General features: G+C 43.1%; 1 protein-coding gene across 2 annotated transcripts in view; it reads left to right on the forward strand.

The window, feature by feature from the left end:
- Window positions 1-20,570, forward strand: part of LOC126236834 (uncharacterized) — a 44,240-nt gene that overhangs the window by 11,638 nt on the left and 12,032 nt on the right. For both annotated transcript variants that reach the window (XM_049946435.1, XM_049946436.1), the window contains exon 2: window positions 14,663-15,549. In XM_049946435.1, the coding sequence (XP_049802392.1) occupies window positions 14,689-15,549 (861 nt within the window). In that variant the 5' untranslated portion in view covers window positions 14,663-14,688. The remainder of the gene's footprint in view (window positions 1-14,662; window positions 15,550-20,570) is intronic.

Consider the following 20,570-nt stretch of genomic DNA (forward strand, 5'->3'; position numbering starts at 1 on the left):
GTTCTTCAACCTGTTGACGTCACGTCAGCGGTGGTGGGTGAGACAGGAGCGGCAACTGAATTTTTGTTTGAGGCTATTAAAGGCCTTGAGGACACTATTTATCTTTTGGAGGGAACCCAACCTAGTGACAGTAAGTTAGATAGGGCGTGAGCGCAGGTAATGCATTTAATTAATCGGATAGCGGATTTAAGCACGTTAGATTTGGAAGATCATCACAAAAAATTAACCATTGAGTTGGGAACTTTGGTGAGCGCATTACAGTTTAAGCTTACGTGTTTGGAGTTGGATGGGAGGAAGGTTCAAGACAGGGTTGGTTCAAATGGCTCTGAGCACTATGGGACTCAACATCTGAGGTTATCAGTCCCATAGAACTTAGAACTACTTAAACCTAACTAACCTAAGGACATCACACACATCCATGCCCGAGGCAGGATTCTAACCTGCGACCGTAACAGTCACTCGTTTCCGGACTGAAGTGCCTAGAACCGCACGGCCACCACGGCCGGCTTCAAGATAGGGACTTGCGCTGTCAGGGACACAGTGAGAGCCAGCGTGGGGGTGGAACTGTTGCGTCCTCTGTCAAGTTAGATGCTGTGTTTGCCAAGTTTCCTAATCCTCTGGCCTATTTTTTCCGTGATATTACTGAGTTGGTTGTGGAGTGACTTGATGAGGTAAAAAAATTATTGTGGTTATTGGTTCGCCTAGAACAACACGCGGCCGCCTTGAGTGTTCCCACCAAGTAATTTTGTCGTTGTCTTACCCGTTAGCTAGACGCGAGTTGCAGAAACTCCTCTCGCGAGCCACGGCGGAAGGGTTCTCCTATCAGTAATTAAGGGAGTTAGTAATTAGGCAAAAGTTGACCACCAGGGTTCAGAAACAGCTTGAGTGTCGTTACATTTGGGAAGTGCAGCGGGGTGAGGAGCAGTTACATCAGTATGCCGATAGAAATCAGACAGCCTCTTTGGCCTTGCTAATTGATTTATCTGAACAAGAATTGGCATCTGTCGCCCTTAGGGGAATGCGTGCGGCGGTTAAGTCGCATTTTGTCTTCCATAGGCAGCCTTCAACCTGGGAAGAGCTCCGTGACGTGGTCGTAGCAGCATCCGCATTACTACTTGAGAACCATGTACGTCACGAGGTTAAGGGGCAGGACGTCAGCGCTGATTTCGCAGTATATACATCAGCTGAAGTTATCAAAAGGGAACCCCGGCGTTGTTTCAGGTGCGGCAGCAAAGCTCATTTGGTGCGCTCTTGTGTTCAGCCTTGTGCACCAGAGCCAATAGATAACACCGGGTTGGGCCGCGACCTCGGGTTCGAGCTTTGAGACATTGGCGTACTTGGGTGGTCGCTCCCTCATCACCACCCTTGCCTTACGTTTGTTCTCGGGTAGGTGGCGAGCCGGTTTGTGCTCTGTTCGATTCTGGTAGTCCCTTTCATTATTGAGCTTCGAGTGGTTTTTGGAATTTGGGCATCTCACGAAACTTCGGTCGGTCCCTTCGCCGGTGCAGAGATGTCGGTTGGCCAATGGCCAGCTGTTGCCTCTGTTTGGTTGGGTCCGGGGAGCATATCGGTCGGAGATTTTTCCTGGCTTATGTCTTTAGCCTTGGTTAAGGAACTGCACGTTAATCTAATTTTGGGGTGCGATTTCATTAATAAAACCATGTTGGTCTTGGATTATTCCGGAAACACCCTTTTCTTTAAATTCGCTCCTGGAGAGAAGTTTGGCCTTTGCGAATGCACTAAACCTAGTGTTCATCGAACTGTTGGGGCGTTGGCCGTTGAGGCCGTAGCTAACAAGTTTGATCTGGCCCATCTCTTGCCCCAATAGGCTTCTCAGTTACGCGATTTGTTGCACAGTTTTCCGCATCTCCTTAGTGATAATCTTGGTGTTAGTAACGTTCTTGATTATCATATCCGTCTGTCCGACAATATTCCGTTTAGGCAGTCCCCATACCGCCTCTCACCACGGTGAAGATGCTCATGGCTAGGATAGATGCTCCAACAAGGAGTGATTAGGACTTCAACATCTGCTTATGCTTCCCCAATATTTCTTGTACGTGCAAAAATGGTTCAAATGGCTCTGAGCACTATGGGACTCAACATCTTAGGTCATAAGTCCCCTAGAACTTAGAACTACTTAAACCTAACTAACCTAAGGACATCACACACACCCATGCCCGAGGCAGGATTCGAACCTGCGACCGTAGCAGTCCCGCGGTTCCGGACTGCAGCGCCAGAACCGCTAGACCACCGCGGCCGGCTCTTGTACGTGAAGATCAGGGTCGTGATTTCAGACCTGTGGTTGACTACCGCCGTTTAAACCCTAAGTTTGTCCCTGAATCGGTATCCCTACTTGATCTGCATAATTCTTTTCTTGGTTTGCCGGCGCTAATTGGTTTACGGTTCTTGATTTGATCAGGCCTATTACCACATTCCGTTGGCTGAAGCAAGTAAACATGTTACCGCATTTTGTCCTGATTGGAACTTGTTTGAGATCAACAGAGTTCCTTTTGGACTAGCAACTGGAGCGGCTGTGCTTACTCGTTTGTTCGATAATATCCTTGGCGACTTAAGGTTATTCTGTGTGTATAAATATTTGGACGACTTGTTTATCTAAAGTCGTTCGTTTGAGGATCATTTGGAGCGTATTCAGCAAGTTCTTTTGAGATTACAGGAAGCTGGGCTGACGGTTAAGCCCAGTATGATGACGCTAGCCAAGCAGCAGGTATCTTTCTTAGGTCATATAGTGTCGGGTCAGAGTATTCGCATTGACAAAGAACGAACTAAAGCCTTACGGACTTTGCCTCCACCTACTAATAATAGGCAAACTATTTTAGGCGTTTCGTTCCCAATTTTGGTCAGTTTGCGGCACCCTTAAATCAGTTACGCCGGAAGGGCGAGCGTTTTGGGTGGGGACCCGCCCAGGAGGCTGCCTTTGAGCATATTAAAGCAGCGAAAGCTAGTCCTTCGGTTCTTGGGGTACCCGGTTTTAATAAAAGATTTGTTGTTGAAACTGATGCTTCTAATGCTGGTATTTCAGCTGTTCTCCTCCAGGAGTTTGAGGGTCAGAGATAGCCTTTAGCCTACGCGTCTCGCCGGTTAACTGATGCCGAACTCAAGTACTCCATCTACGAGTGCGGGGCTTTGGCCGTTTTATTTGCATTGGAGAAGTACCACTTCTACCTTGAAGATCGGGTTTTCCAATTAGAAACCAACAATCAGGCTTTCAGCTGGGTGTTGGCTAGGCCGCGTAAAACTGGCCGTATTGCCAGGTGGGCAGTACGGATTTTGGCATTTCAGTTTGAAGTTAAACATGTGAGGGGCTCTGAAAATATATATGCGGATGCCCTCAGCCAGATGTTCACCGAAACTACACCTATTAAGAAAAACCAGCAGGTAGAGGGAGACAAATTGTATGGTATTGGGTGAAATTCCCCTCTTGTTTGAAGATGTGGCTCAGCACCAGGATCAGGATCCTGTTTGTGCCCCCATTAAGCAACGTGTGTTGGTAGCAGAGCTGTTGGATGATTTTGTTGTTAAGAGTGTTACTCTCTGCAAGAGGGTGGGCGAGGCTAAGCAGTGCAAGATATGCTTGCCTGTAACTTTGGTGCGTCTGGTTTTTCGTTATTTTCATGATTCGTTGGTGGGTAGCCATTTGGGTACTTATAAGACTCTCCAAAAAATCAAGGAGCATTTAACTTGGCTCTCGATGAAACAGGATTTGAGGGAGATGATATCCCAATGCCGCTTTTGTAATGTAACCAACAGTCCTGTCCTATGCACAAGCCATATAATGATTATTTAGGACCGTTACCTCGTAAAAAGAAGGGTCATCGATATGTACTAGTTATTATCGATGCGTTCTCCATATTTACTTGGCTCCTCCCGAACCATAACATTACCGCTGCCACCACTATTTATGATTTAACTAATGTCTTCAGTGTTTTTGGCCTACCCAAGCAGCTTGTTAGCGATAATGCTCCTGCTTTTCTTTCGGCTCCTTTCAAGGCCTTCTGTTTTCACAACGGTATCAGGCATATCACGACCACCCCGTACTATACCCAGGGGTCATTTGCGGGGGGAGTTAACCGAAATCTTAAGTCCCCGTTGATAATTTATGATCAGAAAACCTCTAGTAAATGAGACTCCAGTCTTCCCTGGTTTAGTTTCGCCTTTAATACCGCCAGTCACGAAGCCTTGCAAGCTACGCTCGCCTCCTTGATCCTTCCCTATCCGGTTAATTCCCCTCTTTCGAACTTGTGGGGAATTCAAGATCTTATTCCAGCCGATATTAGTCCTCGTGTTATCAAGGAAAACTGGAACCGGGCCAGGCGTAATATACTCAGAGCACATAACAAACAAGATGAGTTTACAATCATTGTCGAGAAACCTTTAAGGGCAGGCCAGGGGATCAAGTTTATGTCCGCAGTTTCCCGCGGGGGCAGGTGCGTGGTGGGAATCTCAGTAAATTTACTCCTCGTTTTCTGGGGCCTTGTACTATCGTCGTATTTTAGGTCCGGTAAATCTGTTGGTCAAGGAGAACAGTTCAGGTAAGCAGTATCGGGCTCACCTTAGCCAAGTTCAGGCTCAGGAGTTGATCACCCCCTCCCTTTGTTGAGGGGGGAGACTGAGCCCTTGGCTGGCTCATGCTATGCGTTGGATTAAACCTTGGTTGCTATTCTGTGTTTAGTCTCTCGCGGTTATCGCGATTATGCTGTTATCCTCTCTTTCCGCGGGTGGCAACAGCTGTGTGTATCGATATTCGTACCTTGGACTATCTTTGGCCTGGCTCTTATAGTTTCCAGCTGGGTTGTGTGCGGGCAGTTTGTCGGTTGGCGTGGAGCAGCGAGGAAATCTCCTTGGCGCTTAGTTTGCCCGGGCCGTCTGGCGGTATCTATGCGGTGTCGGAGTGTGTGGTGCTGTTCCCATTGCTACAAGGTTTGTGGCTCACCGATCCTGGACATGAAAGTTGATTTTCGGCTTAATCTACCAGCAAGTTACGAGTGTTCACATTGTGTCGTTTGGAGTTCGTTGTCGGCTATTGGGATATTTCCGCGAGCAACAACGTGTGTTTTCAAGTTGGCAAATTTTAGCCACCCTCCGGTGGAGTTTAACTGCACTTGTTACTTTATGTTGATAATACCAGTCAAATGAGCTGTAACATTGTGAATTATGAAACATGCAACAGCAGTTGAGCTGTACTCATTTCGACTGCTTAAGTTTTTAACCGAAATTATGTAAATTAATTTCATAAATAGTTAATTATTTTCCTCGAAGTCAGGAAGCTCATAAATACAGACACAATGCAAGAAAATAGTTATGTTTTCTGCACGATTTTTCTTTCTCAACCTCTGTGTAATCCTTATAATTCCTGTGCCTGGTGTTTTGCACTTCATTGTAGGTATGATTCATATTCACTGCGCCACTTCAGGTATCTGATGATTAATCATCCCTTCATTTGATTCATGTATTTTTCGGATCGACTGGGGGAGAGAACCATGCCTGCATTTTTTGACCGCAAGTTGTTCGATTTCGATATTTATCTCTTTTAAAAGGGAAGTACTTAACTATTAGTTGTGGTCTTTGGAGTCGGAAGCTCAGACAATGATTCGCTACAGCACGGCCTGACGATTATTGGCTAATATCAACAGCAACAGAAAATGGTATAACAGGAGTAGGACTCGTTATGAATGGGAAGGTAGGACCGAGAGTTTGTTACTGTGAACAGCTGCGCTATAGGATTGTTCTCATCGAATTCGACAGCAAACAAACATCGGTAACAGTAGTTTTCCAGCCGGCGTAGTAAGCAGAGGACGAACATTTAGAGAAAGACTTAAAGAGAAGATTGAACGGGTACTTCAGTACACAAAGAGAGACGAAAACCTGATAGCCACGGGGGTTGGAGTGTGGCAGTATGGGAGAGAATAGAAGAAAGCGTTATGGGACAATATGGACTTGGTAGTAGGAATGAGAAAGGAGAAGCACTAATTGAATTCTGCAACAAGCATCAGTTATATTTTCGAAAACATTTTGGGAACTACAGCGATTAACAATTGCACTTACAAAAACAGTCTAGATCGCACAAATCACATTTATTGTTGATCAGTTTCAGTCCGTAGTCAGACTATCTTCGGACCGTAAATTAGAACGTACTCCGAACTGTGGCGACAGATCTTTCGAGCATTAACCGCAGAAGCATCTGGTCACCAATAAATTTGCTTTTTGCAATTTATTGTTTCTCGGAGTACAGATATCAATTAACAATAACAAATGTTCTGTTCAAGGCTCCCAAGAAAGTGTGGCATACTTGGAAAAGGCAGGAAGATACGGGAAGATTCCACTTACATTGAACCATGTTCAGGAAGATGTTCCGTAATCAGATTCTGTATTTTAAGGTGCATCCAGGAGCAGATTTAGCCTCAGATCACAGTTTAGTAATGATGAAGAGTGGGATGAAGTTTCTGAGACCAATTAGGTAGAATCAATGCGTAAAGAAGTGTGTTGCGGAAGTACTTAGAAATGACAACATAGGCCTGAAGTTCTCTGACGCCCTAGTTACTGCGATAATGAATAGCTCAGTAGGAATTTCAGCTGAAGAGGAATGGACATCTCCAGAAAGGACAATCACAGAAAATGGAAAAAAAACAAAGCTACAAGGAAGATAACTATGAAGAAACTATGAATCACAGAGTAAATACAACAGTTGATCGACGGAAGAAAGAAAATGAAAAAACGTGCACGGAAATTCAGTAATACCGAGGTACGGGTCACTTACGAAAGAAATACACAAGATAGGCTCGTAAGTCAGGCGCAATGAGTGCATGAAAAGTGTGAAGACATCGAAACAGCAATGATTTTCGGAAGGACAGACTAAGCATACAGAAAAGCCAAAAGAACCTTCGGTGATATTAAAATCAAGGTCGGTAACATTAGGAGTGCAACAGGAACTGCACCGTTAAACGCAGAGGAGAGAGTTAATAGCTGGAAAGAGTATATTGAAGTCCTCTATGAGGGAAAGGGCTTCCCAGATGAAGTAATACAAGTAAAAAGATGAGTCGATATAAATGAGATAGGGAATCATGCATTACAATTTAAAAGAGCTTTGGTATTAGATGACCATCAGTTTGGCTTTAGGAAAGGTAAAGGCGCCAAGGAGACAGTTCTGAAGATGCGGTTGACCACGGAAGCGTTCGACAATGTGAAGTTGTGCAATGCGTTCGGAATTCCGAGACAAATAGTAGGAAACTTCGTGGAAATACTTATAATTTACAGTATGAACAAGAACTAAGGGGAACAATAAGATTGGAAGAAATGTGTGGATTGAAAAGGGTGTAATACAGGGATGTAGCATTTCGCCCCTGCTGTTCGATCTATACATCGAAGCAACGACAGAAATAAAATGAATACGAAGGATAATATTCGTTGATGACATTGCTGCCCGTAGTGAATATGAAGAACTACAGGGTCTGTTGAAGAGAATGAACAGTCTAATGAGTACATAATGTGGACTGAGAGTAAATCGAAGAAAGACAAAAGTAATGAGAAGTAGCAGAAATGAGAAAAGCGAGAAACTAAATATCAGCACTGACGATCAAAAGTATATAAAGGTAAGGAATTCTGCTATCTATGCGGCAAAACAAGCCATGACGGACGGAGCAAGGAGGACATTAAAAACCGACTAGTACTGTCGAAAAGGGCATGCTGGCCGAGGCAAGTCTATTAATATCAAACATAAGTCTTAGTTTGAGGAAGAAATTTCTCGGAAAGTGCATTTGGAGCACAGCACTGTGTGGTAGTGAAGCATGGACTGTTAGAAAGTCGGAACAGAAGAGAAGCGAAGCAAATGAGTGGTTTGATGCGGCCCGCCACGAATTCCTTTCCTGTGCTAACCTCTTCTTCTCAGAGTAGCACCTGCAACCTACGTCCTCAATTATTTGCTTGACGTATTCCAATCTCTGTCTTCCTCTACAGTTTTTGCCCTCTACATCTCCCTCTAGTACCATGGAAGTCATTCCTACATGTCTTAGCAGATGTCCTTCCATCCTGTCCCTTCTCCTTATGAGTGTTTTCCACATGTTCCTTTCCTCTCCGATTCTGCGTAGAACCTCCTCATTCCTTACCTTATCAGTCCACATAATTTTCAACATTCGGCTATAGCACCACATCTCAAATGCTTCGATTCTCTTCTGTTCCGGTTTTCCCACAGTCCATGTTTCACTACCATACAATGCTGTACTCCAGACGTACATCCTCAGAAATTTCTTCCTCAAATTAAGACCGGTATTTGATATTAGTAGACTTCTCTTGGCCAGAAATGCCTTTTTTGCCATAGCGAGTCTGCTTTTGATGTCCTCTTTGCTCCCTCCGTCATTGGTTATTTTACTGCCTAGGTAGCAGAATTCCTTAACTTCATTGACTTCGTGACCATCAATACTGATGTTAAGTTTCTCGCTGTTCTCATTTCTACTACTTCTCATTACCTTCGTCTTTCTCCGATTTACTCTCAAACCATACTGTGTACTCATTAGACTGTTCATTCCGTTCAGCAGATCATTTAATTCTTCTTCACTTTCACTCAGGATATCAAAGTCATCAGTGAATCGTTTCATTGACATCCTTTCACCTTGAATTTTAATTCCACTCCTGAACCTTTCTTTTATTTCTATCATTGCTTCCTCGATGTACAGATTGAACAGTAGAGGCGAAAGGTTACATCCTTGTCTTACAGTCTTTTTAATACGAGCACTTCGTTTTTAGTCGTCCACTCTGATAATTCCCTCTTGATTGTTGTATATGATGTATATGATCTGTCTGTCCCTATAGCTTACCCCTACTTTTTGCAGAATTTAGAACGTCTTGCACCATTTTGCATTGTCGAACGCTTTTTCCAGGTCGACAAATCCTATAAAAGTGTCTTGATTTTTCTTTAGCCTAGCTTCCATTATTAGCCGTAACGTCAGAATTGACTCTCTCGTCCCTTTACTTTTCCTAAAGCCAAACTGATCGTCACCTAGCGCATTCTCAATTTTCTTTTCCATTCTTCTGTATATTATTCTTGTAAGCAGCTTCGATGCATGAGCTGTTAAGCTGATTGTGCGATAATTCTCGCACTTGTCAGCTCTTTCAGTCTTCGGAATTGTGTGGATGATGCTTTTCCGAAAGTCAGATGGTATATCGCCAGACTCATATATTCCACACACCAACGTAAATAGTCGTTTTTTGCCACTTCCCCCAATGATTTTAGAAATTCTGATGGAATGTTATCTATCCCTTCTGCCTTATTTGACCGTAAGTCCTCCAAAGCTCTTTTAAATTCCGATTCTAATACTGGATCCCCTATCTCTTCTAAATCGACTCCTGTTTCTTCTTCTATAACATCAGACAAATCTTCACCCTCATAGAGGCTTTCAATGTATTCTTTCCTCCTATCTGCTCTCTCCTCTGCATTTAACAGTGGAATTCCCGTTGCAGTCGTAATGTTACCACCGTTGCTTTTAATGTCACCAAAGTTTGTTTTGACTTTCCTGTATGCTGAGTCTGTCCTTCCGACAATCATATCTTTTTCGATGTCTTCACATTTTTCCTGCAGCCGGCCGAAGTGGCCGTGCGGTTAAAGGCGCTGCAGTCTGGAACCGCAAGATCGCTACGGTCGCAGGTTCGAATCCTGCCTCGGGAATGGATGTTTGTGATGTCCTTAGGTTAGTTAGGTTTAACTAGTTCTAAGTTCTAGGGGACTAATGACCTCAGCAGTTGAGTCCCATAGTGCTCAGAGCCATTTGAACCATTTTCTTCCTGCAGCCATTTCGTCTTAGCTGCCCTGCACCTCCTATTTATTTCATTCCTCAGCGACTTGTATTTCTGTATTCCTGATTTTCCCGGAACATGTTTGTACTCCTTTCATCAATCAACTGAAGTATTTCTTCTGTTACCCATCGTTTCTTCGCAGCTACCTTCTTTGTACCTATGTTCTCCTTCCCAACTTCTGTGATGGCCCTTTTTAGAGATGTCCATTCCTCTTCAACTGTACTGCCTACTGCGCTATTCCTTATTGCTGTATCTATAGTGTTAGAGAACTTCAAACGTATCTCGTCATTCCTTAGTACTTCCGTATCCCACTTCTTTGCGTATCGATTCTTCCTAACTAATGTCTTCAACTTCATCCTACTCTTCATCACTACTGTATTGTGATCTGAGTCTATATCTGCTCCTGGGTACGCCTTACAATCCAGTATCTGATTTCGGATTCTCTGTCTGACCATGATGTAATCTAATTGAAATCTTCCCGTATCTCCCGGCCTTTCCCAAGTAAACCTCCTCCTCTTGAGATTCTTGAACAGGGTATTCGCTGTTACTAGCTGAAACTTGTTACAAAACTCAATTAGTCTTTCTCCTCTTTCATTCCTTGTCCCAAGCCCATATTCTCCTGTAACCGTTTCTTCTACTCCTTCCCCTACAACTGCATTCCAGTCGCCCATGACTATTAGATTTTCGTCCCCCTTTACATATTGCATTATCCTTTCAATATCCTCATACACTTTCACTATCTGTTCATCTTCAGTTTGCGACGTCGGCATGTATACCTGAACTATCGTTGTCGGTGTTGGTCTGCTGTCGATTCTGATTAGAACAACCCGGTCACTGAACTGTTCACAGTAACACACCCTCTGCCCTACCTTTCTATTCATAACGAATCCTACACCTGTTATACCATTTTCTGCTGCTGTTGATATTACCCGATACTCATCTGACCAGAAATCCTTGTCTTCCTTCCACTTCACTTCACTGACCCCTACTATATCTAGATTGAGCCTTTGCATTTCTCTTTTCAGATTTTCTAGTTTCCCTACCACGTTCAAGCTTCTGACATTCCACGCCCCGACTCGTAGAACGTTATCCTTTCGTTGATTATTCAATATTTTTCTCATGGTAACCTCCCCCTTGGCAGTCCCCTCCCGTAGATCCGAAGGGGGGCCTATTCCGGAATCTTTTGCCAATGGAGAGATCATCATGACACTTCTTCAATTACAGGCCACATGTCCTGTGGATACACGTTTCGTGTCCTTAGGATAATTTAGGTTAAATAGTGTGTAAGCTTAGGGACTGATGACCTTAGCAGTAAAGTCCCATAAGATTTCACACACATTTGAACATTTGAAAACAGTGACAAGAAGAAGGGATGGGACAGGTTGGTAGGACATCTGTTAAAACATCACAAAGTAACCTCCATAGTATCAGAGGGCGGTTAAATGAATTGGACTGTGGAAGAAGACAAAGATTGGAATATAGCCAGGAAATGACTGAGGACATAGACTGCAAGAGGTTGGCACAGCAGAGGAATCCGAGTCGGGCCGCAGAAAACAAGTCAGAAGACTGATGAATAAAAAAAAAAGGACAAATGTACTAAGTTGTTTACTCATAATCTTTACAAAATACGTCTGCCTGATGAACAACAAAGATTCTGAATGTACTTGAAAAACCTTACCTTTGTACGAGTAACAACAGTCAGAGTTTATATCGAAGAATGTGTGTATAGCGGTCATAGCTACTGAATCTTCTGGCGTTGCATTTTATAATGAAAGCAAGGCTGAAAAAAAAATCAAGGCACGTTGGTAGGATTTGTCAACATAGAAACATCATTGAAAATTGCGAAATGGTGGAAGATATTCGAAGTCCTGAGACAAATAGGGAAAGACGGTATAAGAAGCAAGAGGGAGCAATAAGTGTGGAAAACCAACAACGAAGATCTCGAATTAAAATGGGTGTAAGATATAGATTTAGGTCTTCAGCCATACTGTCCAATTTACATATAGAGAAGCAATGACGAGTGTAAGAAAGTTTCAAGAAGGGGATTAAAATTCAAGATGAAAGGAAATCCATTATAAGATTCACTGATGACATTCCTATCGTCAGTGAACGTGAAGAATAAGTATAGGATCTGTTGAACTAAAGAACAATCTAATGCGTACAGAATATAAATTGATAGTAAATCGGAGAAAGACGAAAGTAATGAGAAGTAGCAGAAATGAGGACAGTAAGAAACATAACCTCACTACTGGTGATCACGAAGTACTTGACGTTAAGGAATTCTGCTACCCAGTCAGCAAAATAACCCATGATGGACGGAGCAAGGAAGACGAAAATCAAACTAGCACAGGCAAAAATCGCATTTCTGGCCAAGAGATACCTTCTAGTATAAAGCATAGGTCTTACACTAAAGACAACGTTTCTGAAAATGTGAGTTTGGAGAAGGGAATCGGAGCATTTGAGATGTGATGCTACAGAAGAGTGTTGAAAATTAGGTAGACTCATAAGGTAAGGAATAAGGCGTTTCTCTGCAGGGTCAGAGGGGCAGGAATGTATGGAAAATGCTGAGAAGCGGAAGGGACAGGATGGTAGGACATTTGTTAAGACATGACGGAATAGCTTCCGTGGTTCTTGGGTGAGCTGTGAGGGTAAAAACTGTAGAAGAAGGTTGAGACTGGAATTCATCCAGCAGATAATTGAGCACGTAGTTTGCAAGTACTACTCTGAGATGAAATGATCGGCTCTGGAGTGGAGTTTATGTCGTATCCCATCAAACTAGTCAGAAGACGATAACTGTTCGCCTGTGATGACAAATCTCAAAACAATTAGTCTTCTCCTACTCTCCCATGCAAGAGTCCTATCTTCACACCCATATGCTGCCACATTCTAAACATTTGCTTCCAGAAATCTTTTCTCGTTGTGCCATAAAGTTTTCGGTTCCACTTAAAAACACGGACAACTGTCGTAATATATATATTATTACATTTATCTGAGATATATAACAGTTAAAAAGTTAAAAACGTAAAACTTTTGAGGTATTGAGCTGTGCTTTCACTACTCACCGGTTCGTCTGATCTACAATGCTGAAAATGCACTAAGCATACTTGGCATATGCATTGCTTCAACAAAATTTTTTGTAAAAGATCCACAGGGTTCACTGGACTGTTTGCAAACGCCTGTTTATTATTTTAGCACAGATTTGGGACATTAAACTATATTAATACATTCACAGTACACTATTTATTTATATGTCAAATGTGTAATATGTTAAGATTCAGTGAATATGAGGATGGCGCAATGTGAGTTATGGGTGGATAGACATGACTAATGCACACGCTTTTATAGGTACAGTTTTTCACTGATAATCTCTGATAGGGCTGTGTTTAATGTCATCCTTGTCGTATGGGTGCACAAACATGATGATATCTACCTTTCTATGGATACAGGTATTCATAAATAATCTATGGTAGCGCCATATTTAATGTCGCAGCATCTCACGTGTTACGTCTCCAGAAACTTACTGTACACTGTTACTATCCCAACATGGAGCCACAAGAGACTTCATTATTCTCCATAATGAGCTGTATAGCGTCGTAAGGTCCAGGCTTAATGGTGGCCATTTTAATGGTATTGAAAAGTTGCAGAACCATACCGAATCCTGGTGTGTTGAAACTGTTCATAAGGAACAAGACACTTAACTACCTTATATTCGAGATGAGCTACTATCAACATCTACAACATGTCCAAATAAGAATTTCTATTCACATACCTCAGTCCTAACAGATATAGTCATGCTATCACTGTGGAAATCACGAGGTGAGGCAGGTGTCTTTTATAGTCTTACATATAATGAGTACTTTTGAATGAGAAGTCGGCCGTTGTGGCCGAGCGGTTCTAGGCCCTTCAGTCTGGAACAGTGCTGCTGCTACGGTAGCAGGTTCGAATCCTACCTCGTGCATGGATGTGTGTGATGTCCTTAGGTTGGTTAGGTTTAAGTAGTTCTAAGTCTAGGGGACTAATGACCTCAGATGTTAAGTCCCATAGTGCTCAGAGCCATTGGAACCATTTTTTAAGGACACACAAGTTACTTTCCCCCTGTATGATCTGTCACGTATCACGGACCCATCAGAGACTAACAGACACACTTGAAGCATGGTACCTGAAAACAATGAGTACTATCATGGCAGGCTTCAACTCGCTGCTCCAGGTCGCTGCAACGTATTCCACTCACATACATCAATACATAACACTAGTTTTAGAAATATCAAGTGAACATGCTCTCTCATTAATGTATGCTGACTCACTCATATAAGTGGTGATAAAATAATTTATTAGACCCATATCGGTTTTCATTATAATATTAATTTCTGGCTCTGTACACAATACCTCTTTCTGTGTCCAACTGACATATGCACGTCACTAACTGCTCATCAGCAGTATAATTGCGTCAGTTCACCATCAGCCATCAGTCATAGCATCATAAAGGAATAATTATAATAGTCAAAGCAATACTAACAACAACGATTTTTGCTAGTTCCATTGAGTGGTATGAATAAAACAACTATACGTTTTCCTAATTCAAGCTAGTTATATGATGTATGTGGGGGAGAATGTGTTTTTCGTTTGTGTGTGTGTATGAGTGTGTGTCTGAAGAGAGAAAGACACACACACACACACACACACACACACACACACACACACACACACAGAGAGAGAGAGAGAGAGAGAGAGAGAGAGAGAGAGAGAGAGAGGATTAAAGAAGATAATATGTATCATTCATTGGCTCCGTTTTCAATCTGTGAGCTATAGTGTCATTAGCCTGTTTATGTTACGATGTGACTATTTTCTCTCTCCACAGATTTGGTTTTGAGGCAAATTAGCGTCATGGAATTATCGACTGATACACGAGTTCCGCCACCTTCATGGATAAATCACGCTTTCATAGAATCTGCTTTGAAGACTGCAGAACGTAAGAAAATTACTGTGGATTCCTTAAGTGTCCACTATGCAAATGCTGAAGGGCTTGGCTATTTAAGCTTAATTTTCAGAGTGACTGCCTGTCTGAGATATGAAGGCAATGAAGAGACACACAAGAAAACCCTAATAGTGAAAACCACTCTTGGGTCTGGCGAACTTAATGCTATGGCAGAAAAGTCAGATGTGTTCAAGACTGAGGCGGAGATGCTGTACGATGTGATGCCACAACTCTATGAGCAGTTGGCAGCACTGGAAGGTGACGAGTTCCGGCCGTTGGCAGCCAAGTGCTACCAATGGGGGCGGCAGCCCGCGACTTTCCTCGTGATGGAGGACCTGTCAATGGCTGGCTTCAGGCTGGCTCAGGCTGGCCAACCGCTAGACCTCAAACACTGTGCAGTCGCGCTACGGGCATATGCTCGGCTGCACGCCGCTTCAGTCTATCTGCTCAGCAAACAGCCCCACTACAAGGACAACTTTTGTATGCACATATTCACAGAGAAAAACTTTCGGCAGCTAATGGCATCTACATGCACACAGTTCTTCAAAGCACTAGCGAATGAGTTACACAAATGTCCTGGCTATGAAGAATATTCAGAAAGATACAGGACATTGGCTGAATGCTTTCTCGATGTTTCATATGAAAGGATGGAACAGATCAAGACGCGAACAAAGCTTCCGGTATTGACACATGGTGATTGCTGGAAGAACAACATGATGTTTAAATATATGAATGGAGAAGTTTCAGAAGTCCGGCTAGTTGATTTTCAGGTAAGGATTAACTTTCCTTTTCCAGCAGTATCAATATTCATTCTACTAACCCCATATTGTACTTTATTCCTACAAGTATGAGGGTAGAACATATCATAAAATATTTGACTTGAATTTGTGGTGAAAATACATGTTCTCTGCAGTACCTTGGTGAATTTATTCTTTTTCTACATGGGTAGAGTGGATTCAGTAGTTTTAGCTATTCGAAAAGGTTCTAATTCAATATCATGCCAACCACGGCTACTGTAAATTTATCCACATGCGAAAGTTGTCAAGTTATTCGACTGATAACAACTTCCTGAGGGGCAGAATCATTATGTCACGTTGGTGGAGACTCACTGTGTGTGTAAAATTAATTTCAGGAGTTCACTAGAGCAGAACGATAGAGAGACTGCTGTACATGTTACATATTGATGTGTTTGCTCTTAGTGTTACTTACATTCTCAGAACGTTGGTTGAAATGTCTTTTCAGATATCAAGAAAATACCAGCCCGCTCTCTTAATCTAGACTAGTGTACTTCAAGAAACGTAAAAGTTTGATAGGTTTTGATTTCACGATTAATGAGATTCAACCCACTTGCACTTCTGAAGTGAACGTGATGACGACAACAAAAGGCTTAGTACTTAAAAGTCATGCACATACTGGAAATACATGTATGGGACTGGAGGAGACATTAATTTGTTTTAGGACTATAGCAAAGGATTGGCTATGTCCAATTATTTTTAAAAAGTAGCTGATAATATTATTTTTATATAGCATATTCACACTTTCAGGAATGGAAAATGATCAACCACACACGATGTATTATTGCAGGGATAGTATCACACAAATTACCTCACAGTAATCCATATCAAAGGGCTGTTTTATCCCGTTTGGTAGAAATTAATGCAGGAACCCACTGAAATTGGCACTTAGGCGCTGGCACCTACTTGTGTCTATACGAAAAAACAGTGTTTTGCGTAAGGGCTCAAATAGTTCAAATGGCTCTGAGCACTATGGGACTCAACTGCTGCGGTCATTAGTCCCCTAGAACGTAGAACTAGTTAAACCTAACTAACCTAAGGACATCACAAACATCCATGCCCGAGGCAGCATTCGAACCTGCGACCGTAGCGGTCTTGCGGTTCCAGACTGCAGCGCCTTTAACCGCACGGCCACTGCGGCCGGCTTTGCATAAGGGACAGACATTATATACAACAATGTGTTACACATCTTTGAAAAAATGGGGAACTTAGTTACACTCAGGAGCAACTGAATTACTGAAAGCCGGCCGGAGTGGCCGAGCGGTTCTAGGCGCTACAGTTGGAACCGCGCGACCGCTACAGTCGCAGGTTCGAATCCTGCCTTGGGAATGGATGTGTGTGATGCCCTTAGGTTACTTAGGTTTAAGTATTTCTAAGTTCTAGGGGACTGATGACCTCAGAAGTTAAGTCCTATAGTGCTCAGAGCCATTTGAACCATTTTTTGAATTACTGAAAACTTCTTAGCGAGGAGGTGACGCCTCGATTAACACTGATGAACGGAGACAATCCGTCGTGACGTAAACTCCACTAGCCACTGAGATATGGGATATCATCGAGCCACACAACCTAGCAGCTGGGGCCAGCAAACCACGAATATGAGTCGCAACTGAGTCCAAAGCATTCAAATCTAGCCTAATGGTCCAAAGTGAGTTCTACAGAACAGAAATTCTCATGACTTCGGGCACAAGAAAAGAATCCTCATGTTCAAGCCGTGTTTCTGAAACCAAACAGTGCCAGGGAGCAATGCTGTGGTGTATTGTTGTATTGTGATTGGAACAAAAATTTAAGCGTGCGATTGGACAGTGGGTGCCAACTTCGTTCACCTGTATGAAATGGTGGCAGAACTATCAAGGAACATTGCCACATGATGAACAATCCCCCGTAAGATATAACTTTCAGTGCCTCTATGAAAACTGGCTTGTTTGTAAGCAGTATGTTTTGCCACATGTAGTTTTCCACGCACTCTAACAGGCCTGCAGGCGTATACCAACATGTACCGCGACTGATCAATTCTGACAAACATTTTCGATATTTAGAGCGTTCAGCAGTGATATTCCTGCTCCCGTGCCTATCAATGAATTAGAGGTGCTTGTATTTGGTTTAGCAATTTCCCTCTACAGCCAATCTGTGGTTCTGGATGAATGTGTTAGTCTGGTTTGAGGAATACTACTTTGAACAAAAGTGTGCTCATTTGGCTTCTCCAGTCACGTGACTATCCTTCTACACCACTGAAATGGCGATACATCGCTGCTTTGTAGCCTGTCTCTGCTGTATTTGCTGGCGATCTGTGTCAACTATAACTGACACAAGGGGTATGGGTTCCGTCGACATGTGGTTTTTGTGGTATATGCATGATATAGTCGCAAGTGAAAAGCCCAGTACTTGCACCGTTGCAAATGTGTGCTCCATCTCTCGCCATCCAACGTTATGACCCGAATGAAAAGTGATGATAACACGCCGTACGGGGTGGCCCAGCGGTTCTAGGCACTATAGTCTGGAACCGCGTGACCGCTACGGTCGCAGGTTCGAATCCTGCCTCGATCATGGATGTGTGTGATGTCCTTAGGTTAGTTAGGTTTAAGTAGTTCTAAGTTCTAGGGAACTGATGATCTCAGATGTTAAATCCCATAGTTCTCAGAGCCATTTGAACCATTTTGAACCAAGTCGTACAAAAACAAAAAAGAAAAATTTGCAAAGGGAATCAAAGTTCAGAGGGAAAATACAATAACTGTGCGGTTTGCCAGTGACGTTATAGTTCTGTCAGAGACAAGAAAGGATTTGGAACAGCGGTTGAAAGGGGGGTTTAAGGTGAACATTAACAAAAACAAAGCAAAAGTGAAGGATTGCAGTCGTATTTAATGCTCAAGAAATTAGGGTAGGAAATGAGCCACTAAAAGCAGTAGGGGTGTTTTGTTATCCGGGCTGGTACTACACATGTTGTACTGGTGACAAATCTGTGTATTGGCGATTGGATTATCTCCACTCAGACTGCTGATAGAGACAATTGTCCTTTGTGGACGAGCATTGTCCTGTTGAAGTATAGCACAACGATGCTTTCGTATGAGAGGTAACAAGTGAGGACGCAGAATGTCAGTGTCATAATGGCCCTCCACACCATGAGACCAGGAGCACACACCGCTTTGCTTCTCCAGAACAATGGAAGAATGAAATTTCACTCCAGGTCGCTGGCATACTCGTCGACCTCGGTCATCCAGGGTAGTGAAGAATGGTGATTAATCACTGAACACAACACGACGCTGTTGATCAGCAGTCCACACTTCCCGACCACACCATCTTTCCAAAGCTGGACGGTCGTGCTGGACGGTAATCCCCTAGTCAGGCAGCTTCTAGTCTACGATCATTAGTTTATCATGACACAGAATTTTGCAAGGAATCCATCACATGTTCTCGGATGGCAGGCGCAGATGCGAAAGGGTAACAATATGCTTGGTGCTCAATACGGAGACCCTTTCTTGTGGAGGTCAGACCTGGTCGACCAGAACCTTAATACCGAATATGTCTGCCCTCACGTTCACACACAGTCCAACATTAGGTCACAGTCACACCTCAGATGTTCCACAAAATAATTGCACCGAACAATCAATTGGAGACCAATAATGAAGCACTTTCCAAACCCTGGAATGTGCTGATAACGCTGTCTCGCAGTAGTACAGAACATCTTCGTGTCCTTCTGTAACCACACAATAACACGCACCATTATGCCCCTTATACAGGGTGTTAAAAGAATGAACGGCACAAAAGGACATATTCCAAATAAGCAGGCAGAGAAATTATGTTATATCAAAATTGGCTAGGAACAAACAAGAACTAGGCTTTGGAATTTTGGTGACGTCTGGTTACGTTCTGAATCGCCAGTGAGTTGTTTTACTTGTCACTGTTGCCATGCGACGTACGTCATCGGTTGTTTAAGGTAACATCACCATTCCAGCGATCAGTACGACTGTTGCAAGCACACGCGTTACTACGTAGAATTATCACAGACTTCGCTCTTGCAATGGCAGTTTGCACAAATGCACAGATGGTAGATTCTGACTCGGTGTGTGGATTAGTTGACGACAATGGAGCTCGCGCTCAGCGTTTGTCCCGGAGAGATTTCCAGGATGAAGATGCCGGGCAGGAAAAAGTTTGAAGGCATTGATAATCGACATAGGGAGCATGGGGCTTTTAAGCCTGATACTCGTTACCAGCGGCAGGCGGCAACTCTTCTTGTAGTTGACGACGACCCTAGTGTCAGTACAAAAATTAATAGGTATAGCTGGACGAACTGTCTGGCCTCCACGTTCTCCGGACCTAAGGCCACTGGACTTTTAACTGTGGAGCCGCTTGAAAGCAGATGCGTATGAAGCACAGTAGAAGATGTTCAGAGTCTCCGTAGCCGTGTTATGGAGGGCTGCGAAACCACAAGCAATACTCCAGGGATACATCAGTGCATCCAAAATGACTAGGACGGCGTTTTGATGTATGTATCAAAGCCAGTGGGTGACATATTGAACACCTTCTGTGAGAAACGATTGCATGGGGTATCATGGTACGTTCTGTTCGTGGTTGTTTCCGATTATTAATTAGTTATAGAAGCTGAGTTGTAACAAAGAAACAAAGCTTATCCAGACCAATGTCCATATAACATAACTGATTCGTTTACGAATGAGGAATGTGTCCTGACATTTGTGCCGACATTTTTGTTACATCCTGTATACCGTACCAGAACTGGTAAGAATACTGAACACGAAGGACCCTAACGCACTCTTGTGGCCGTTCTACCTGGCACCCAGAATGATAACTCTAATCATTTACATATTTACAAACACGCCGATGGGGTGTACATATTGTTAGCTACACAGACATGTTTCTTGGTGCTTCAGTCTTATTTTGTCAGGCAGCGAGTTTTCTTCTATAAAAGATTGAACAGTAGGGGCGAAAGGCTACAGCCTTGTCTTACACCATTTTTAAGCCGACCACTTTGTTCTCAGTCTTTT

The sequence above is a fragment of the Schistocerca nitens genome, chromosome 2 (assembly GCF_023898315.1).
Source record: "Schistocerca nitens isolate TAMUIC-IGC-003100 chromosome 2, iqSchNite1.1, whole genome shotgun sequence".
In the NCBI taxonomy this organism is placed as follows: Eukaryota; Metazoa; Arthropoda; class Insecta; order Orthoptera; family Acrididae; genus Schistocerca; species Schistocerca nitens.